The 20,346-nt window shown below is 42.1% G+C and overlaps 5 protein-coding genes across 8 annotated transcripts; 3 read left to right on the forward strand and 2 right to left on the reverse strand.

Moving 5' to 3' along the window:
- Positions 1-34: 34 nt before the first annotated feature.
- LOC135947229 (succinate dehydrogenase assembly factor 4, mitochondrial-like) lies at positions 35-14,301 on the reverse strand. Of its 3 annotated transcripts, none has more exons than XM_065495922.1 (4): positions 14,121-14,300; positions 13,854-13,997; positions 13,629-13,801; positions 35-1,603 (listed from the first exon to the last, which is right to left on the reverse strand). In XM_065495922.1, the coding sequence occupies exons 1-3, from the start codon at positions 14,182-14,184 to the stop codon at positions 13,629-13,631; spliced, it is 381 nt and encodes a 126-aa protein (XP_065351994.1). In that variant the 5' UTR covers positions 14,185-14,300; the 3' UTR covers positions 35-1,603. The 3 variants fall into 3 exon arrangements, with proteins under 3 accessions (XP_065351994.1, XP_065351993.1, XP_065351995.1); XM_065495921.1 differs by lacking the exon at positions 35-1,603 and adding an exon at positions 5,947-6,085; XM_065495923.1 differs by lacking the exon at positions 35-1,603 and having other exon boundaries at positions 13,566-13,801; positions 13,854-13,994; positions 14,121-14,301.
- LOC135947227 (dual oxidase maturation factor 1-like) lies at positions 3,019-5,034 on the forward strand. The gene is made up of 9 exons (XM_065495918.1): positions 3,019-3,243; positions 3,298-3,355; positions 3,416-3,559; positions 3,611-3,709; positions 3,761-3,914; positions 3,971-4,182; positions 4,239-4,355; positions 4,412-4,491; positions 4,550-5,034. The coding sequence occupies exons 1-9, from the start codon at positions 3,058-3,060 to the stop codon at positions 4,754-4,756; spliced, it is 1,257 nt and encodes a 418-aa protein (XP_065351990.1). The 5' UTR covers positions 3,019-3,057; the 3' UTR covers positions 4,757-5,034.
- LOC135947225 (dual oxidase 2-like) lies at positions 5,696-13,606 on the forward strand. Its single transcript, XM_065495916.1, has 29 exons — positions 5,696-5,830; positions 5,888-6,091; positions 6,266-6,424; positions 6,476-6,660; positions 6,868-7,114; positions 7,166-7,393; positions 7,461-7,636; positions 7,692-7,815; positions 8,481-8,638; positions 8,690-8,889; positions 8,942-9,267; positions 9,326-9,442; positions 9,502-9,704; positions 9,760-9,945; positions 9,994-10,137; positions 10,196-10,277; positions 10,335-10,428; positions 10,483-10,573; positions 10,629-10,777; positions 10,833-11,074; positions 11,131-11,361; positions 11,418-11,511; positions 11,563-11,773; positions 11,827-11,947; positions 12,002-12,228; positions 12,678-12,845; positions 12,900-13,055; positions 13,108-13,236; positions 13,290-13,606. Exons 1-29 carry the CDS (start codon positions 5,719-5,721, stop codon positions 13,416-13,418), a joined length of 4,893 nt encoding a protein of 1,630 aa, XP_065351988.1. The 5' UTR covers positions 5,696-5,718; the 3' UTR covers positions 13,419-13,606.
- Positions 14,302-14,650: 349 nt separating the features above from the next.
- On the forward strand, positions 14,651-16,948 carry Rpt5 (26S proteasome regulatory subunit Rpt5). Its single transcript, XM_065493842.1, has 8 exons — positions 14,651-14,757; positions 14,956-15,162; positions 15,219-15,326; positions 15,381-15,581; positions 15,637-15,739; positions 15,799-16,085; positions 16,431-16,658; positions 16,715-16,948. Exons 1-8 carry the CDS (start codon positions 14,710-14,712, stop codon positions 16,823-16,825), a joined length of 1,293 nt encoding a protein of 430 aa, XP_065349914.1. The 5' UTR covers positions 14,651-14,709; the 3' UTR covers positions 16,826-16,948.
- Positions 16,949-16,964: 16 nt separating this feature from the next.
- Vps33B (vacuolar protein sorting 33B) lies at positions 16,965-19,791 on the reverse strand. 2 transcript variants are annotated; one of them, XM_065493839.1, is made up of 8 exons: positions 19,521-19,791; positions 19,255-19,429; positions 18,808-19,205; positions 18,559-18,752; positions 18,172-18,480; positions 17,531-17,857; positions 17,320-17,478; positions 16,965-17,210 (listed from the first exon to the last, which is right to left on the reverse strand). In XM_065493839.1, exons 2-8 carry the CDS (start codon positions 19,413-19,415, stop codon positions 16,965-16,967), a joined length of 1,794 nt encoding a protein of 597 aa, XP_065349911.1. In that variant the 5' UTR covers positions 19,416-19,429; positions 19,521-19,791. The 2 variants fall into 2 exon arrangements, with proteins under 2 accessions (XP_065349911.1, XP_065349913.1); XM_065493841.1 differs by lacking the exon at positions 19,521-19,791 and having other exon boundaries at positions 19,255-19,451.
- Positions 19,792-20,346: the final 555 nt, after the last annotated feature.

The raw sequence follows: 20,346 nt of genomic DNA on the forward strand, positions 1-20,346 counted from the left end.
TAGGAAATTGACTAACTCAAAAACAAATTAAATGTAAAATTACTAATCGCTTTTAATATTCCTACGATTGACAGTAAATGTTTAGGTGTGTAACTCGTCACATTAAGTTTTGAACCGCTTTAAACACAGTAGAAGCAAATGAGAGCTACTATGATTTATTCTTTATTAAATTCTTGTTGTCTTGTGATTGCAGTGATTTATGCGGCGAACTCTGAGAGCAAGCTGACGGAGAAGAAACAAAAAGAAGTAGCAGCCAGCGTGGTGCACCCGATGCCAACGGCCACAAGCAAGCTGCGGCAGCGCAAGGCAGCCGCCATGGCCGTGATCTCGGCCGCCCTGGCGCCGCTGCAGCTGAAAGAATCGTCGGACAGCGGCTCGAACCTGCCCACGCTGGTTTTGCTGCTGCTCCGCGGGCTGCACTCGACTGTGGCCAAGTCGGTGCTGGGCGCAGCCGTGGCCTCGGCGCTGCTGCTTGTTATCGGCGAGGTGGCCGCCTGCCTCGTTGGCGTCTATACAGCGGCCAATCTGCCCATTGGCCTCTACTTCATGGTGGCGGCGCTCGGCGTGATCGGCTTTTTCGCCGCGCAGGCCATTCTCCAGGACACGGCCTCCATCCAGCGGCGCAAGTCCAGTTTGGCGCTGCTCAACCGGTAGATTGGAGACGCCAAACCAACACTCACAACCCACGAGCACCTCGCTGCGCAAAAGTACAAAAAGGAAGGGAGCGGCCGAAATAATCTTCAGTGGGTTCGTTTTGCACACCTCCTTTCGAGAAGCTCCGCCAGTCTATTTTGTGTCCTTTGTCGTTTCTTTGGGGGTTGCATCATGCATATAAATAAAGATATCCTTTGTGTTCCTTTACTCTACAAGGGTACGCCACTGTTGCAAGTAGTTTTCTTAAAGGCGTCTGTGATCATTATTTTATTGATATATTATTGAAAAAAAAAGAAACCCGGGGAATTTTGCAAGTAGATGATAATTGTGTAAATGAATATGCTATTTATATATTATATATTTGTAAAAAAGCTATCTTTGGGTTAAACGATTGTTTAATTCCAACAGATGTTTGTCGAAATTTGTTTGTTTCTTGTTAAGAAACGCTTGATCGCCATTCCAATAAGCGTTGGAACCATTTTTGCCTCATCCCAGGGAAATGGTTGTTAAAAGTTTCGTCCTGCACGGACGACAAGTCACACTCACAGACAGACACACCTCACAGCACATTTTATTTATTACACTGTTCACTCCAGATCACCCACATTTGTGTATATAAAGAAAAAATTAATAAAAAAAATATGAGGAAAGAAATTATGCCGAGCCTCTCATTTCACTGAACCGGTTGATTACCCTTGGCACTATCACGTGAACGATAACATCTCTCAGCACTTCTTTTTCGACTTTCCATGGGAGGTCAAGTTGAACTCAAAGTTATCACCAGGCGGAGAGATCACATATCCGCGTCTGCTTCGGCCTGATCACACATTTGGAAAGTGATAAGAGACGTGGCTTTCAGATGACCCCTTGTGGTACGGCGGTTTGGAAATTTCAGTTTCATGGCACGCTGACCTACCGCACAATTGACTCACTCTCTTCTTTGTCTTATCTGCGAAAGTGTGTGAACTGTAATTATCACATCTAGTAGTTGTTGAAGGATTGAAAGTGCGAGATAAAATTATTACCTAAATCAACCAGCCCATTGATTCGCATTGTTAAAAAGCATTCTCAGGAGTGTCAAGGCAGTGGGAGATAATTCGAGCTGTTCGGTGATCTAATACTGGCTGGCCTATGTCAGATCAGAGATGGCAAAATGTGGTTGGTTTAGTGACTCGAAATGCTCAAATAACTCAACGGGCTGCCGCTTGTTGTTAGACTCTCCACTTGTTGGTTTTCGTTTTCGCACCTTTCCAGCGGCTTTGGGGACAAATAAATGTCTGGCGAGTTTCAATAAAAAGACCTCAGTGCGGGAGGCGAAAAATGGCCACATTGGGTCCAAGCTCCTCGGCGGCCACTGGGGCCACTTGTTCCATGTTATTCGCTCAGCGGTGTTATTGGAACCCGGTTAGCTCATAGCCCACGGGATGTGCTGAGCAGAGAGGTTCAAAAAAATTATTTAGGGCAGCTATGATTTGCAATAGTAGATTTTTCCTGTTTTTTAATTAATTTATCTGAATAAAGTATAGCTAATATATTAATGCGGAGATCATCAAATTAATTTATATGCTTCAGTTAATTTGTTTTAATTTCTGTGCTAACTATAAATTGAGATTGATTAGTCATGAACAAATTTCAAATAAATTGGGCTATAGTAGAAAAACAGTTATTTTTAACGTATTTAATGCTTGTGAGAAAAAGATGCATAAAATGAGGCGATCTGAGCGGTTCAAAAATTTACCGAGCGCTTTGAAAAAATAAAATTTCTCTGATCCACATAGATGGGATTTTTTAGTTTTCCCAAAACATTTTGTCCAGTTCTAACCCGTAAATTAATGCAATGCCATTGCCGGATTAGCCATCAAGCGCACCGGGCAAAGCTCCGGTGGGACGAGGGCAAAATGAACCGCAGAGGCTACCACCACCAACAAAAAGGGTCTGCTGCTAAATTCAGCGGTGCCCCGGTTGAATTTTTCACGCCAGTCCGGACCTGCGTGCCTTTTTTTTATCTCTAAACAAAAGTTTAACGAAGAGACGATCCTGTGAATAAGTAGTTTTAGATAAACAAAAAATATTTTCATAACAAGTGTATGTGGTATAGATTATGTAATATCTTTTTTTATAACCGTAGCGCAAAGATTTGCAAAAAAACTCCTAGTCTAAGTTTAAAAATTTTCTGATAAAAAGACCCAATAATTATTAACGTGAATTCCAAGAGTTTTTTTCAGGCGATATGAATTTTAGTTGAAAAGGGAAATATTAAATATTTTTATCTGACTGATATATAAAAGACGCAAGCGCAAGCTAGCCTAACATATTTATTAAACTTTTCATTAAAAGTAAAACCACCACATCCGTCTCCGGAAGGTTTGTGTATTAAGTGAACACACCCTGCGCCAGTCAATCATGGGGCCGCACCACGTAAGCAAATCGGGCTTCTTTGACGCTTTCAGGAGCGAAGGCTTCCCGACGATTTACGGCGAAAACAAGACTCCCGCCGAAGTCGACGTTCTCGAAGCCGGCTTCATCTGCGCCTTTGTCATTCTCGCCATCTCCTTCATCATCATCGTCGCGGCCGCTAATGGAAATCGGGTTTGGCGACTATTAAATAATTTTGAAAATGGGAACTAATTTTGTTTTAATTAGAGATTCAATGTAAGTGTCAGGATTGCCATTTGTCTGGTCGTAGGAGGAATACTAACGAGTTAGTGCTTTTTTAATTAAATTATTTACACGAGTAAAAATTCAAAAAAATACATTTCAGCCTTGAATTTTGGCTACCGATGGGAGGTTGGGAGCATTCGCTCGAACATGGCCTACAAAGCAGGATCCGCAGTCGAATTGCACAATGCTGAGATTGCCGTGCACTTCGGTCTTAGGGGTGTCAACATCACGCTCAAAGCCGAAGGTAAAATAAATCAAAAATTAAATACACGAAATACAAATTTATATTTTTCAGGAGATCAAAAGCCACCCGAATTAAAACACGAAATCGTGAACTACAACGAGGAGTTCAGCTGGACCTGGGACCAAGGACGCTTCGGATTTGGTCCTTACGGTGAGGCCCAAAATTTTGAAACTTAAAAATAAATTTAAAAATTTCAAACAGCTGGACGGCTGCAGCGGACGTTCCGCCAGGGCCAGCGCACGGGTCTCCCCTTGCCGATACTGTGGGTGGCCGACTATTTGACCCTGGATGGTGAGGGCTACAGGTTCGGCAGATTTTACAGGACTGCTGGCTGGTACGCACACATCGCTATGTGGTGAGTTCAGTTGATCAGAGGCAAAAAATATTTTCTATCTAACACGCAACTTTCAGGACGGCGTTCCCTTGCTGGCTGTTGTCCGTGATCTTGCTGCACTCGTCTGTGCGCTACGGCTCCGGCTTTCTGGTGCTCACCGGCTTCTTCCAAATCTTCGCATGCATTCTGTGGGTCTCGATTCGCAATCCTAATCCACTGGTTATTCCCTTTGAAAATGCAACGCTCACGACCAAACTCGGCTCTGACTTCTACCTGGTTGCAATCAACGGTGAGTTCGGAAAATACGTAGAATTTGCTATTAAATAAATATATCTTAAATTTTAGGCTTCTTTTGCCTGATTTTGGGAACAGTGATTTGGGTAATTGACCAAATTTATCCTGAGCCGACTGCCATTTTCTTCGGAATAGACCCTCTGACTGACACCGTGGAAGTTCATCAGAGTAAAGATTTAAATAATTAAAAATTGCGAATTCATTAAATATTGCACCGATTTCAGACGTTGAGAAACCTAAAGATGGTGGAGAGGGAGTTTCCAAAGGCGGGCAACAGCAGTCCCACTCACTCCTGCCAGAAACGGTAATATTTTATTTGCTATTTTGGAAGGAATGTCACTAAAAAAATTCGTTCTGCGCAGGTGGTGCAACTTAAGAAAAGGAAAACAACGATCAGGAGGGTGCAAAAGGCCGCCGAAACAGCACTCGGCCGCATCCGCCGACCTGTCCCTGTGCCCAGAGTGACTGTTGAGTACGACGAAATGGAAGAGCCTGATTATTCTAACCAGCTCGAAATCAACTTTGACACCCAAAATGAGAACGCATCCTACCAACAAAATCAATCATGAAAATGTGTATATTAAAAATAATACTTTATACTTCTTTGTGTGCACCACTGATCAGTTTAGTATTTGGTAAAATCAAGAAATTCGTAAACTAAATAATTACTCCGTATTGTTGGCTGGTATTGCAGCCAGTTTTGTTTTTCCATAAAATAGGGCTCTACTGTGAAGCCGAAACTTATTGGAATAAAAGAAGAAACTTGTTGTTGTATGCGAATAAATATTTTCATTTAAGAGCATGTTAAATTGAAAATTTTGATTGAAAATAAAATTTTAAAACTGCATATTTTACTATTTATTTCCATTTTCCGACCATCCAGAATATTATGCGCAGGGTACAAAAAATGAGATGGTTTAATTAAGTTAGTTTCCCTTGCTATGCGTTGCCTAAAAATTAAAAAGAACGGGGAGATTTTTGAGAATTTGTATTTTTAACTGTTAAGTTGGACATTTACTCTCGTTTCAGGTAAATATTATAGTGAGCTTCCAATTTTATTGGTTATTTTATCTAGGTACACCAAAATTAGTTTGCCCTTCTCTTGCAGCGAAGAAAAATGCCAATAATTTTACTCTCCAGAAAATTCACCTAAGTTTCTAGGTAATTTTATTTGTTCACAACAGAGCCGCACAATCAGTCAATCAGTTTATCAACTGCAACATGTGCAAGAAATTGAGATAAAAACGAAGCATGTGTTTTGCGGTTGAACCCATAAGTATTTTATTTTCAAGGAAATTTCACTTTAAGCGGAGGTTTTTCCCTTAATAATTTTTATAAATAGGGAAAATTCTATTTAAGCAATGTTTGTAAGTGGTTAGAAAGAAGTGGAATTTTGCTAGCAGCCCAAAGCCGCGACCGCTTCCTGCTTTGGCTCACAAACCTCAAATCCAGGAAAACAAGCAGTTTTAGTAAAATTAATAATCACAACACAGTAACCAGGCAAACACTTTTGTTTAGGCGTTGTTGGAAAATGGGGTGGCTGACGAAAATCAGCCTCGTTCCCCTGCTTTTCCTGATCGCCATCAATTACTGCGATGCCCAGGTACCCACACCGCAAGCACCAGTCGTGGCACCCCCACCAGGTAACAATTAATTCTAAAAGCTACCAAAATTTCACTCTTAAGACTTGTTAAAATAAGATCCGAGGGAAAAACCTCCCAATGGCCGGTGGATCAAGGACAGGGATCCTAGCTTGAAGACCGGACTGGCAGAATGGCTTCTTACCGGCTGCTGGGACGATTCGGGCAGTAGCTGCAGCGCAGCCCCTGAACCCCAACACGCCGAATACCCAGGATATGATGGCTGGTACAACAACTTGGCACACCCTGAGCTCGGAGCTGCTGGTAAGAAAAAAATCTACAGTTACAAGGAGAGCGCATCTTTAATTTTGAAAATAATGGTGTTTTTCACTACCATCCGCGATTGCGTTTGATAAAAGATGACAATTTGTCAAAGGAATAGTGTTGCCATTATTTGTGGTTGCCTTTTGTTTAAATTATACAAATTATTTCCCATAGACACCCCTTTGCTCCGTCGGACCCCTGCATTCTACGAGGACAGTGTTTACAAGCCCGTGAGTGGTCGCCCCAACCCTTTCAACCTGAGCATGCAATTGCTGACGGGACCGATCGGCTCAAAATCCAGGACTGGAAAAACTGCCCTTTTGGTTTTCTTTGGTATATTCTAAAGTAATGAGGGGTTTGCAGCATTTTAACCGTAATAATTAGGCCAGCAAATGGTGGAGGAAATTTTGGACGTACAGCGGCCAGGTTGTCCGCCGGAATACTTCAACATCCCGATTCCAGAAGGGCACGAGTACCGAGAGCACAGCCCGCACCACACGGAAATGCCATTTTTGCGGTCCAGATTTGACATGCGAACCGGATTCTCGCCCAACAACCCCCGCCAGCAGGCAAGTTAAAAACTAATCAAAATTAGCTTGTCTGGATAAAATTAAAAATTTGGTTAAGGCAGAACCCTTTTCCTTTTTTAAAAAGTTAAAAATATTTTTAAGCTAAAGAAAAACTAAATAAAGACGGCCAAACCAACAACCAATATAAATAAGCTTTTAAATTCTAAATGTACGCTTCCGCTACCGCTACTTATCGTCTAAACGCAGTTGAACGAGATAACGCCCTACATCGACGGCGGTCTGACGTACGGCGTGACAAAGGCTTGGGCCGACCAGTTGCGCGTCAGGGAGGACGGCACCCTCGAGAAAGACGGTCTCCTGGCCTCGGCAGGAGACGAAGGACTCTACCCTGCGTACAACAAACAACGTCTGCCCATGGCCAACCCGCCGCCGCCAGCATTTCACGGGAGATGGGTCAAGCAGCACGAGACGGCGAACGTCAATAGATTTTTCAGTAAAATTTATTTCCTAGTAATTTAAAAATCGAATTTAATTTTTAATTTAGAACTGGGAAATCCCCGCGGCAATGAAAACCCTTTCCTCTTGACCTTTGGCATCGTATGGTTCCGCTGGCACAACGTTTTGGCCAAGGTTCTCAAGAAGAATCACGGAAATTGGTCCGACGAAAAGATTTTCAATGAGGCCCGCAAATGGTTGATAGCGACACATCAAAGTATCGTCATGTACGAGTGGCTGCCATCCTGGCTCGGCCAACAACTCGACAATTACACAAGTAATGTTATTTTCTGCTCTTATCACCGTGGTTGTGACATTAAAATAATAATTATTGGCGCTTTCAGGGTACGATCCCTCAGTGGACCCGCAAATCGATCATTTTTTCCAAACGTCGGCGATGCGGTTCGGTCACACACTTGTCGTTCCTGGCGTTTACATGCGCGACTACGCCGAGAGCGGCTGCAAAGTCATCGTAGAGCAAAGAGTCGTGCGCACCTGCCAATTCTTCTGGAGACCTCAGGTACCCCATAGAATTGAACTAATAGCAGGATTTATTAATAATTTTTTCACTTTAGGAGCCAATGCTATTGAACGTTTCTAGTACCATTCGCAAAGAGGGCGACATTGACCGACTCCTCATGGGAATGGCCAGTCAACTTTCGGAAGCTGAGGACCACGCAATCGTCGAGGACCTTAGGGGTAAAAATTGGGCCTACGCACCACAAAAATTTTGGTGTTTTCTCGCTACTATTTAATGGTGTTTGGTAATGGTAAAGGACGATAATTTGACAAGGAAATAGTTCAACTACGATATTTAAGTTTCGCTCGATCCACGCCTTCGTGATGTAAATTTTAAAGTTTTAGCAAATTGAAAAATGCCATAATATCGTGAAAAGTGGTCGCAAAATGCAATAAACTTTACAGTTTGTGAATATCCTCAGTGAGACTAATCGAACAATGGGCGATTATCATATTTTGCAAAAGTTGGAGATTTTTCCGAAATTTTCCAATAGAGAAGGGAAAATTGCAAGCAGAAATAAAACGGCTTATAGAAGTTTTACTTTTTCGTAAGCTAAAAATGTCCATAACATAAGTTTTTTTTCGTTTTATACTGATATATATGGGTCAGTTTCCCCGGGATATTGGAAAGTGGAAATTTTTTTCATAATCTGTTAAAAATTGCAAGTTTGTTCATCTATCTGAATTTACCTAGATTTTGATCTCATTGTTAGTACCACGAATAATGGCAAATTTTCATCTGATCTCAAACTAACGGTGTAGCAAGAAAAAATTACAAATTGTTACCAAATCAAAAATGCGCTCTCATTGAAAATGAAAACAAATCCCTTCATTGAAACTTTCAGGCCGGGTTTTTGGACCTCTCGAATTTTCTCGTCGCGATTTAATGGCAGTCAACATCCAAAGAGGCCGCGACCACGGCATTCCGGACTTCAACACCGCCAGGGAAGCCTACGGTTTGCACAGATACACCAGCGAAAATAACTTCACCAGGGTTAATGAGGTTTGTATTTCAATATGAGACATAATACAACTAAATTTTTTTCATTTGCAGACGATAAAACAAGAATTGAAGAGGTTGTACACCAAAGAAGGCGACACAGGGTCTGAATGGCTCAACCGCATCGACGTGTGGATTGGCGGAATTCTGGAAACGACAGACACGCCTGGAGAGCTTTTCTCTGCAGTCATCAAAGACCAATTCACGCGGATCAGAAACGGAGACAGGTTTTGGTTCGAGAACAAGTACAATAAGTATGCTAACCATGCTTCGGGGTAAAACGGGAATTTATGTAGCGAAATTTAGGCTTTTCACCGCAGATGAAATCGAACGAATTAAGAAAATCAGGCTTAGGGATATCCTAATGAGCGTGACGCACATGAAAGACGAAGACATGCAACAAAATCCGTTTCTCGCGCCGACGGACGCAGAGCTCCCTGCTAATTGTCGGACCAACAATGAATTCGAAAACGGACAATGCACAGGAACGAGTACCGGAGCATGTCGGCATTTACCACCTCTCACTGACAACTTAGTTGAAAAATGCTCTGCTCCAGAAACGTACGACTATTTCTCAAACAGCGAGGGTTCGTACATCGCCACTTTTGCAGGGTTAGCAGCGGTTATCGTAGGTCTGTTTAAATATCCACCATAATATAACACAATAAATAAATTTTTGTTCTTTTTCAGGAATGGTTGGAGTAATGTTCCTGAAAATCCATATAAAAAACAGAACGTCCAATTCACCCAAGCAAAGAAAACTAGACAAAAATGTGAAAAACCTAAACAAATACAGGTTTTTTACAAGTAAAATTTTCTAAATCAAAATATGAAAGAAAGGTTAACCGGAAATTCAACTTTTGCAGCTCATGAATGGGTCAGCAAAAAAATCGGCTACGAAGAACGAATTTTGGTCCTAAATATGGATGCCAAGGAGATTCAAGTCTGCTGCCCAACCGTTGGCAGTCTTTTGCACAAAATTCCCGTGTGTTCCCAAACCAAGATAACGGTTCACAAATTTTCGGACAACTTGCACGTCATGATTCGGGCCAAAAACTTGTACGACCTGGTGAGACATTTTTACAATAGAAGTTTATTTGACACATTGACTTGGTTGAAATTAGGTTGTCAAGTTTGAGAAGCTTTTCGACTGTTATCAATTCTTAGCCGAATTGGACAAATTTATCGAGAGTTTGGGATCTTCGTCAGAAACGTTGTTGACACCCATCAAAATGATGCAAACTGAAACTGTGACAAGAGACAAAAGGAAAAAGAGCTTGGAGTCATTTTTCAAAAGCATTTTGTACCAGGTATTTGAGGACACCATCCTAGAATGATATGGCTAACGAATATTTTAGTTGGAGAAAAAATCTCAAGAGCCAGGGTTCTTCAAACAATCGCCTGGCGCAAAAATCGAAGCCTCTGCAATGAACTTGGAAATCACCCTCAACGAGTTTGCTGAGTATTTAACAATGACATCAGAATCCGAGTTTATATCCAAGGTAACTTTAAGAAAGGTTATAATATTGCATTTTAGACGTCAATGAAAATATTTTGCAGATGTTCAACTTGATGGATAAAGATAAAAATGGGTTCGTTTCCTTCCGCGAGTTTTTCGAGTTATTCGTGATTTTCAAAAAAGGTATTCAAATTTAATTGAAACAATAGTTTATATAGGTTACAAGTTTGTGCGTTTTAGGCTCTATCGAGGACAAAAGTGATCTGCTCTTTGACATGTACGACATAGATCAGAACGGCGAACTGTCCAAAGAAGAATTTATCAATATGCTAAAGTGATAAGTTTTGATTTCAATTAAGATAGTAGCTAAAACCTGTGGAATATCTAGATCTCTTTTGGACATTGCTAAAGTCGAAGTGGCGGAGAGCTTGGAATCTGCTGTGATTGCCATGGTCAAGGCGTCAGGATTGGAAAACAAAGTACATCCACGTTCAATATTGGAAATATTGAGCTAAGATTGAAATATTCTTTCAGAAAATTTACACAAAGAAGGACTTCCAGAGGTTCATGACCACGCAGGGGAGCAGGATCAGCACGCTAAATGTGAACGTGAACGCCGAGGACCATGCACAGGAAGAAGGATATTCCAGAACACGGCGGGAATCAATTATGAGCATTTACGGGTAATGTTGTACAAATTCAGAAAAATGCAACGCATAACATTGTTTCTGTTCACAGCGATCCTCGCCAGCTGGCTGCCGAAATTAAAAACGCGAATGCGCGGAAAGAATCTCCTCAGATCATCAAGGACGAACACGCGATTCCGAGAAAGCAGTCTGACGATGTGGACGAGAAAGCACCGTGGATCAAGCGAACGTTTACCCTGTTGAAGAAGTCAGCCGAGAACTGTCAAATGCACATTTTCTGGGCAACCCTGTACACCCTGGTGCTGATTTGCATTTTCGCCGAACGAGCCTACTGTCAGCACGCTAGATAGAATTTCTAAACCTTTCTTAATAAAATCTACTTAATTTAGATTACTCGGTTGAGCGGGAACACGGAGGACTGCGTCAAATCGCGGGCTACGGCGTGACGGTGACGCGCGGAGCAGCCTCCGCGATGATGTTCACATACTCGACCCTGTTGGTCACAATGTGCAGAAACACGATCACTTTCCTGCGAGAAACCTGGCTCAGCCGCTTCATCCCGTTCGACTCGGCCATTCAAATGCACAAATACATCGCTATGTGGGCGCTTGCCTTCACTAGTAAATATATCATGTTGATTTGATATTTTGTAAGCGTACGTATATTAAATTTGCAGTAATGCACGCCATTGGCCACGCGATCAACTTCTACCACATCGCCACGCAGACATCAAACGATTTGACTTGCCTGTTCAGAAACTTTTTCCATGCGTAATTATATTATTTTTTATACGATCGCGGATTATTTGAAATCAATTTCAGGACGCACGAAATTCCAAAGTTCCACTATTGGTGTTGGCAAACCATAACCGGAGTGACGGGGATATTGCTAACGATCATCACCGCTCTGATTTACATTTTCGCCACGCCGTACTCGCGCACGAACTTGCACAATTGGTTTTGGAACACACACAATCTGTACCCGATTTTCTACGCCCTCTGCATCCTCCACGGCGCCGGCAGATTGGTCCAGGTTGGATTTTAAAATTCCCAATTACATCCTACACAGATTCTTTTTCTCATAAGGAACCATTCTTCTACTACTTCTTCCTGGGCCCGTGCGTTTTATTCATTCTGGACAACCTGGTCACAATGAGCCGCAAAAAGGTCGAAATCCCCATCGTCCAAGTGCAAATTCTTCCTTCAGGTAAGCACGATAATTATATAATATTTAAAAAAAATACCGAAACAAATTTTTCAGAGGTGACGATGCTGAGAATCGTCAAGCCGTCGAATTTCAACTACAAATCCGGTCAGTGGGTTCGCATCGCATTGCCGGAATTCAATTCCTCCGAGTACCACCCGTTCACCCTGTCGTCCGCACCCAGTGAGGAACACCTCTCGCTGCACATCAGGGCGGTGGGCCCGTGGACCTGGAATTTGAGACGCATGGCCGAAACACTGGGCACTTCCTCCGCCCTTCCCAAGGTACAAAATTAAACTATCCGCAACCCGCGCAACGCGTGAGACCGGCCGGTTGCCTAACTTTGAAAACTGGTTTAATTTTTAGAGGGTTGTAATGGAAAACGCAAATAAAAAGTGACAAGAATGGATGTTAAATAGGGGAAAGATTTGTATTTAAAGTGTGATTAATATCACGAATTTTTAATTTAATGATTAAATGCCTTGACGAGTCACAAAGAAGGCACCTCCCATAATTATTAGCGGCTGGTGCACCAAAGAAATTTTTAGAGATGAAGTTTGAGAGTGCATGGAGGGCAATATTTTCACCGCCACTGTTTAATTTTCCTGCTTTTTGTCTGGTGACTGGAGAGGAGAGCAAAGCTCATGGCGGCTGACCACGTGACTCGTGGCTGACTGAAACCTCTTGTCTTCTATAAAAATATCACTTACTTGAATTAATTTATTGAATTCAGGTGTATATCGATGGGCCATACGGTGAGAGTCACCAGGATTGGTACACGTTTGACGTTGCCGTTTTGGTCGGCGGCGGTATTGGGGTCACCCCTTTCGCGTCCATATTGAAGGACATAGTTTACAATGCCAACATCAAGACAAAGGTTTCTGGCTTCAAGTGCAAGAAGGTGAGATCCCAAACTCAATTCAAATAATAAAAATTTACATTTAACAACACTTAGGTTTATTTCTTCTGGGTGACTAAAACCCAGAAGCACTTTGAGTGGCTTGTGGACATCATTCGCGAGTTGGAAAGTGTTGATTCTAAACTGATCGTGTCAGTCCACATTTTTGTCACGCAGTTCCACGAGAAATTCGACATGCGAACCATGCTCTTGGTAATTAAAAAATTAAATTTGAGTTTCTTACTCTGATAATCAATTCCCACAGTACATCTGTGAGCGTCACTTCCAAAGAGCGAGCGGCAGGTCATTGTTCACCGGACTGAAAGCAAAAACGCACTTTGGAAGGCCGAACTTCCGCAAAATGTTCTTGGCCCTGAACGAATACCATGCCAACGTAACTAACTGTGTTGCTTTTGTTGATAAAATGATCTAATATGATTTATATAGGCGAAGAAGATCGGAGTTTTTAGCTGCGGCCCGCCTTCGCTGACAAACGCGGTCAACATTGGTGCTGCGGAAGCCAACGCCCAAGCAGCCGCCGGACCAGTCATTGAACATCACTTTGAGAATTTCTAAACTGTTTCAGTTACATAATATCTCATTACTGCTTGTGCATTTCAATGTAAGGCCAAACAACCGAATTCTGGTCAATTTGTTTGCTGTTGTCTGCATGCTTATTACGGTTCTATTTATAGTTTGTGTGTTTTGATGCAAATGTCTCGCTTTAGCCGGAATAAAATATTGCATTTATTTCTAACATAGAAGTTGACTATAAAATGTACACACCTAGAAGTCTGAAACTCTCCCCTTTCTTTCCCAGTCCCCAAATCTCGTTGGCTCAGGGCCTCTTGGTCCTCCAACCTCGCCGGTTTTGGGGTTCGTGTCGTTGGGGAAAGGAGGCAGTGGGTCTTTTTCCTGGTGTGGATGCTTGGCTCCTTCCTCTGGCTCATCTAGTCGTCCTAGAAGTTCACTTTTAAAATAGTTTTAAATTTTATGAAAGCAAAATATTACCAATAGGTGTTTTAGCCCTAAGTTTCTTGGCCATTTCTTCCTGTTTCTTAGGATTAGGCCCCATTGGTCGAGGAGGTGGAAAAAACGAGCCTTTTTTACTGCTTGATGATTCCTTTCTAATGAGCACTGTCAAGGAACCAGCTGCTACAAAAATGTGTAACAATTATATTAGATCAAGTTAAAATTAATAAGTATTTCGTTAAATTGATCCAGAGAATTAATGTTATTGCGAGCATCTATTATGTAACACGTATGTAATAAAAATACCTTGTAAATCCATCGTTCTTGACAATCTTGAAAGTACCACCATTGGGGGTCGCAAACAGTTCATATTGAACGGATCAAACACACTCACGAGGTAAAGACGCTTTTTTTGTTTGATTTCTATTCAGATGAATGAATCAACGTATGTATCTACTACAATAAAAGCAGGCAAAACTCTTAGCAAAAGATGAGAACAATATTTTGATGTTGATGTTTTGATTCTGATCCCCTATCCCCTCCTCATTCACATTCAAACATCTGTTGTGAATTGCTGCCAACTTAACAAAATTCCAAGGGAGACGCATTTTTTATGAATAATTTATTATGTGTACTATCTACATGATTATTAAATAGAGCTATGCTTTAACTGTTTGTATTTTTCAACTAATGATTTCAAATATATGTGTAGCAGTAGTTTTTTTTTTTTGAAAATTTGAAAAATGTTTCAAAAATAAAGTTAGCCGAACTTGCAGCCTCTGACGTCACTGTTCGGTGCTTATTTGCAGCGCCATCCGTGCTGTCACCAGTAAACAATAAAGTTATCGCTTGCTGCTTGTGTAGTGGTAGTGTAACGTGTGTACAACAGTGAAACATGGCGGCCCCTAAACTAGAGGATGGTGCGATGTGGGACGATTCGGAGGTAATTTTTACTTAATTTATTGATTCTTCGCTAATTTTACAATTTATAATCCTTCATTAGTTATATATCAATAATATCCAGTGAAAATTTTCTCTGAATTTCCGCGGATATTATTTTTAAAAATAAATGTTTGCTGATGGTCTGCAATGACATGCATTTTTGCCGGCACGTAAACAAACAAGTTTTGACTTTTTGAAGGAGTCGTTGGGCGAAGAGGTCCTCAGGATGCCTACAGATGAAATAATTGGGCGCACCAGGCTGCTCGACAATGAGATTAAAATCATGAAGAGCGAAGTGATGCGGATCACGCACGAGTTGCAGGCGCAGAATGACAAAATCAAAGACAACGCCGAGAAAATTAAGGTTAACAAAACCCTGCCGTACTTGGTTTCTAATGTAATCGAGGTAAGTGCTCAACTGTTATTTTAAAAATCAGTTTTATGAAAATTCGTGTTATTCAGTTGTTGGATGTTGACCCACAAGACATGGGGGAGGAGGATGGATCTGTCGTTGATCTTGATGCTCAGAGGAAAGGAAAGTGTGCTGTTATTAAAACATCAACGAGACAAGTAAATTTCTAACAAAATTTTGGAAATTATTTATTTAAAAATGTTTCGTTTCAGACTTATTTCCTTCCTGTGATTGGACTTGTCGACGCTGAGAAGCTGAAACCTGGCGATTTAGTCGGCGTCAACAAGGACTCGTATCTTATCTTGGAGACCCTTCCAGCTGAGTACGACGCCAGGGTGAAAGCCATGGAGGTGGACGAGAGACCAACAGAGCAGTATTCGGACATCGGTGGCCTGGACAAACAAATCCAAGAGGTTTGTACAAAGGAATAAAAAATTAGTTTAAATCTAATAAACTTCCTACCACCAGCTCATTGAGGCTGTGGTTCTTCCCATGACACACAAGGAGCGTTTTGAGAACTTGGGCATCCAACCCCCCAAGGGCGTGTTGCTGTACGGCCCACCTGGCACAGGTAAGCCCCTTCGAAAGTCGTGACTTGATTGAAACTTATATTTTTTCTGTTTGCCTAAGGTAAAACCCTTCTGGCCAGGGCGTGTGCGGCACAGACAAAGTCCACTTTCCTCAAACTGGCCGGCCCGCAGCTGGTTCAAATGTTCATCGGCGATGGCGCCAAGTTGGTGCGAGACGCATTCGCTTTGGCCAAGGAAAAGGCGCCGGCGATCATTTTTATTGATGAGTTGGACGCCATCGGCACCAAGAGATTCGACTCAGAGAAGGCGGGAGATCGTGAGGTGCAAAGGACCATGTTGGAACTGCTCAACCAACTGGACGGCTTCAGCTCCACCACTGACATCAAGGTAACATTAATTTTTTTACTTGGCAAATTTATTAATGTTTATTGTTCATTATCAAAAAAGTACAGTCCTAAGTTGAATAATGCAAAATAACGTGAATAAAGACATAAAATGACAAGCTGAAACAGTAAATAATACCATGTTGGTAAATATTTGCGAATCCTGATAGACGTTTTGAACCTACCATAGTTAAATCTCTATCACTTGACTTTTTAATTGATGTTTAATTTGCCTCTGAGAAATTTGAACAAAGTTAATTCAAGTTTCTGCCTTTCCGTATTTAAAATTCTGTGGTTTAGGGGCTGAAATTATGTACTGTCAATCTGTAATAATCTGTGTCCTTTTCAGGTCATTGCCGCCACCAACAGAGTCGACATTCTTGATCCTGCGTTGCTCAGGTCTGGCCGTCTCGACAGGAAAATCGAGTTTCCTCATCCAAACGAAGAGGCCAGAGCTAGAATCATGCAGATCCACTCGAGGAAGATGAACGTGAGCCAGGACGTCAACTTTGAGGAGTTGTCCAGGTCAACTGACGATTTCAACGGCGCTCAATGCAAGGCTGTTTGTGTTGAGGCTGTAAGTGTTTATTATCCACTGTCAACTGGAACATTTTAATTCAAATGTGTTTGTAGGGTATGATTGCTCTGAGACGTGGTGCGACCAGCGTGACTCACGAAGATTTCATGGACGCAATCATGGAAGTGCAAGCGAAAAAGAAGGCCAACCTCAACTACTATGCTTGAATGGCCTCATTTGTGTCTTTGGCTAACTTTGTCTCGATTTCTTCTATATTATTAATTTGAGTGAATGTCTGCCTATTATTATCCTTGTGGAAGCACATGAGTAAAAGTTTGTTATTGATAGAATATCAGAATTTTATTTTCAGTACTTTGAACAAGCTTCAACCAAGGTATTTTTGCTAATTATAGAAGTTGTTGCTATCACAATTTTCGTGCCGGTTAGCGCCTCCAAAATTTGCAGAGCGGACACCTCTGCGTAGGTGACGCCACCAATGAAAAAGACGATGTGGGTTTTTGGCACAACAGGGAGTTGGGGTCTGGGTAAATACTCCCCTCTACTTCCTCGCCACATCGTTGGCCCAGGCAAAACTTTCAGTGCGTCTTCCAGCTAAATAACAAAGCAATATTAATAAATAATGTTCTTGTGACAAGGAAATTCAGCATTCAAATGGATCAGAAATAAGCTGGTTATTTGATAGGGCTAAATTAATTCTAACCTGAGCAACAGGCTCCCCTTTGATCATCCATTCCATTATTCTGCCCACAACTGGGGTGTAAGAGCTGCTGAAAACATAGCTCATGTGCAGTGCAGGCAGAGCTTTGTCAGGCACCTCTTTCCCGTCTGGGAAGAGCACCTTGAACTTCTTGTCGATTTCCTGCAATTGGCATTCAAACGAAATGTTTTTTTGAACAGCCAGTAAATTAGACCTGAATGGTGGAGGTACGTCTCTTGACCACCTGCGCCACCCTGCCCACGATGGAGGTGGACGCCTCCTCCTCCACGTGCAGGCCCATCAGGCCCAAGGAATGCACGGTGCACAAATGCTTGTGGCCGTGGCTCAGCAGAAACTGGGTCAGAACGGCGTCAAAGTCTTCCGAGAGACCGCACACGGAGAGCAGCCCAAGGAGGCGCATGCACTGACTCAGCGTCAGCAGCCCCTGACCGAAGAGGTCCTCCACCTGGGAAATCACTCCTTTCCGACCTGACAAGGCCATCGTCTCCGCGATCTGGATCGACTCGTAACTTGAACCAATCTGGAATTTTGAATTTAAATTTAGACTAGGAGTAGGAGCAGGATCTATTTTATTTTTAAATTTAATTTTTGACTCAAATTATTTTATTTGTAACGTTGCATTGGTTGATTTGGCTTTAACTGGACAGACGTGTAAAATTTTAGCAACTCCCCCCCCAATATTCGCAACCTCCTAGAAAATGTGATATACGCTAGATTAAATAATTAACAGTCTTACATTCGTCGAAATTGGCGCTACATGAAAACTGGTTATCTTTGTGATCGAACAACTCTTTAAAATCTCTATCCATGAATACCAGGTATCAGGTTGCTTACTTGTTCAACGACATATTCACAGGTGGCAATGTGCTGCGCAAGTGACTTCTTCAGCTCTGCAGATTGCGTCAGTCTCTCCTTGACAAACGCCTTCATCTCAGACGGGCTGGATGCCTTGGTGATTTTCGCCGCATCCATTTGCAGCTCCTTTGTCTTGATGCTGAGATAGGGAAAGACGCTACTGAAGTGCAGGTTCTTTATATGGCAGTACACTTGGTCCGTATTGCTGTTGAGATAAATGCCGTCTGGTGCTGAACTCGCTCCGGCTTCGCTTTGGAATTTGACGTTGCCACAGTTAGACCCAATTACCTGAAAACATGACACAAGTTGCAAAAACCAAAAAGCAGAAAATTGGCATTTAAGAGGGGTTTGAGATGGCTTTCTAACCTGATCTACTAGAGCTGTGTATGTGACAGGTGTGAGGAAGACGGAGGGCCAGTCAATATCACGGCAAACAATCGACAAGCTCCCAAGAGTGCCTTCTTTGGACTTGATGGTGTCTTTAGGCCATGGAAAGCGCTCCATCAACTGCACCACTTTGGTGGCCATCCCACCCTGCGCCCAGAGCAACTTTGGACGACCTATTTTAATGAACTATTAAAAACCTAAAAACAACATGAAAAATCGGTATTGTACCAAGAACGAGTTGGAGGGACCACAACGCCTTGGCAATTGGCTTGAGGAGCGTGATGTCCCCTTGGACGTTGAGGTTTCTGAATGCTGAAGGCATCTCAAGGGACCACAGACCTTGGTCCAGTTTCATCAGCTCAAAATTTAGCGTGTGGATGGTGACAAGACCGCAAAGCGCTTCCTCCTCGACCAGTTTCTCAACAGCAAAGTGACTCATCGAGCCTGGCACCAGGATCAGGTGTGGTGACAACGGCTTGCCCTCCTGCTGCTGCAGCTCAGCCTGGATCTGCTGCAGCACCTGCCGCACCTTTGGGTATTCGCTGCATAGTAGGAAGACGCGCTTCATGTTAGTCACTGGCACGTGGCCCTCCTCCAACCGATATATTTTTTCGATTCCGTGAGCCCTGAATACCAAAAAATTAAATATCTGCGAGTCTCAAGAGAATTGCCAACCTTAGGGCTTTGATTCCGGTGAACCTTTGCAGGGGTTTCATAATGGCTGGGTCGATCAGCAAGTCTTTCACGTCTGGAATGCTGTCGAAAATGCTCAGCAACTTGCGCTGCGTAATTTGAGGAAGGGCCTCCATTCGCTTTTCCATCGGCAAATCGTCCATGATTGCTCCGCTCTCTTAAAAATATATCAAAGACGGAATAATTTTCTACAATGATTTTGAAATATTATTAAAAACAAATTAGATAAGAAGAGAAATGAAACAAACCTTTACATACGACCAAAAACAATTTTTGAATCACAGGATTTTTACGGTAATTACAGCTTTTCTGCTGGTACACATTTCATGAAGTTTGTGTTTTTATAATCTCTTCTCTAGTTAACTGAAATATAATATCACTTCAAATTAAAAATATTTCTCTTCATCAAAATAAGTTGTTTTCATTTAGAAATTGCAGAGGTGGTGATCAAAATTTGGCTGGAATCGGTTTTTTTCCGCAGCTATTGTTAGCCTGTGTCAAAAATCGCCTGCTGCCTGCTCAGCCCAGCTCATTGTCAGCCTCAGCCTGCTGCTTTGACTTTTGACTTTGGTTTGTTTATCTGCAACAGCTGGTTTTGTTTGGTCGATCACGTGGTTGGCTGGCGGGAACACAGATACGTCAGAGATACCGTGCCAGGTGCCACTGCGTCTCGTGTCTCCTTGGCTTCAAAAACTTTGTTTGGACGTTTTCGATGTTTTTGTGGCCTTCGGATCAGTACTGCCTACTTTTTGACTCGACCCTTTGATCACAGCAGTGCCGAGAGTAATTCTCCTAAGAGTCTACGCTCACTTATTTTATGGAGCTATTTTAAAAACATGGTATTAATATAATTATTGTGAATTTTTTTCCTGTTTAACCTGTTAAACAAATATAATTACATATATTTTGTGTCGCACTCTTTTGCAAACGACTTGTAATTTTGCAATTTAAAAGCAAAAATCTAAGTGTTAGAGGTTTTTATTTAGATTGATGAGGAGTTTTAATTATTTAATTATGTATCTGCTATATTTATGGTCATCATCATTTTATTTTTTTGCGGCATTTTGCCAATTT

This window comes from Cloeon dipterum, chromosome X, assembly GCF_949628265.1.
Source record: "Cloeon dipterum chromosome X, ieCloDipt1.1, whole genome shotgun sequence".
Lineage (NCBI taxonomy): Eukaryota > Metazoa > Arthropoda > Insecta > Ephemeroptera > Baetidae > Cloeon > Cloeon dipterum.

Excerpts from the sequence above, each read along its gene's own strand:
- LOC135947229 (XM_065495922.1), bottom strand. The coding sequence starts at position 14,184 with ATGAACTGTTTGCGACCCCCAATGGTGGTACTTTCAAGATTGTCAAGA. Across the intron at positions 13,998-14,120 it reads AAGAACGATGGATTTACAAG|CAGCTGGTTCCTTGACAGTG; the intron begins GTATTTTTATTA and ends ACATTTTTGTAG. Across the intron at positions 13,802-13,853 it reads TAGGGCTAAAACACCTATTG|GACGACTAGATGAGCCAGAG; the intron begins GTAATATTTTGC and ends GTGAACTTCTAG.
- Vps33B (XM_065493839.1), bottom strand. The coding sequence starts at position 19,415 with ATGGACGATTTGCCGATGGAAAAGCGAATGGAGGCCCTTCCTCAAATT. Across the intron at positions 18,753-18,807 it reads GTCCCTCCAACTCGTTCTTG|GTCGTCCAAAGTTGCTCTGG; the intron begins GTACAATACCGA and ends TCATTAAAATAG. Across the intron at positions 18,481-18,558 it reads ACACAGCTCTAGTAGATCAG|GTAATTGGGTCTAACTGTGG; the intron begins GTTAGAAAGCCA and ends TCATGTTTTCAG.
- LOC135947227 (XM_065495918.1), top strand. The coding sequence starts at position 3,058 with ATGGGGCCGCACCACGTAAGCAAATCGGGCTTCTTTGACGCTTTCAGG. Across the intron at positions 3,560-3,610 it reads CATCACGCTCAAAGCCGAAG|GAGATCAAAAGCCACCCGAA; the intron begins GTAAAATAAATC and ends TATATTTTTCAG. Across the intron at positions 3,915-3,970 it reads TACGCACACATCGCTATGTG|GACGGCGTTCCCTTGCTGGC; the intron begins GTGAGTTCAGTT and ends CGCAACTTTCAG.
- LOC135947225 (XM_065495916.1), top strand. The coding sequence starts at position 5,719 with ATGGGGTGGCTGACGAAAATCAGCCTCGTTCCCCTGCTTTTCCTGATC. Across the intron at positions 6,425-6,475 it reads TGCCCTTTTGGTTTTCTTTG|GCCAGCAAATGGTGGAGGAA; the intron begins GTATATTCTAAA and ends CGTAATAATTAG. Across the intron at positions 12,229-12,677 it reads CTTCCTCCGCCCTTCCCAAG|GTGTATATCGATGGGCCATA; the intron begins GTACAAAATTAA and ends TATTGAATTCAG.
- Rpt5 (XM_065493842.1), top strand. The coding sequence starts at position 14,710 with ATGGCGGCCCCTAAACTAGAGGATGGTGCGATGTGGGACGATTCGGAG. Across the intron at positions 15,582-15,636 it reads TGGACAAACAAATCCAAGAG|CTCATTGAGGCTGTGGTTCT; the intron begins GTTTGTACAAAG and ends TCCTACCACCAG. Across the intron at positions 15,740-15,798 it reads GTACGGCCCACCTGGCACAG|GTAAAACCCTTCTGGCCAGG; the intron begins GTAAGCCCCTTC and ends TGTTTGCCTAAG.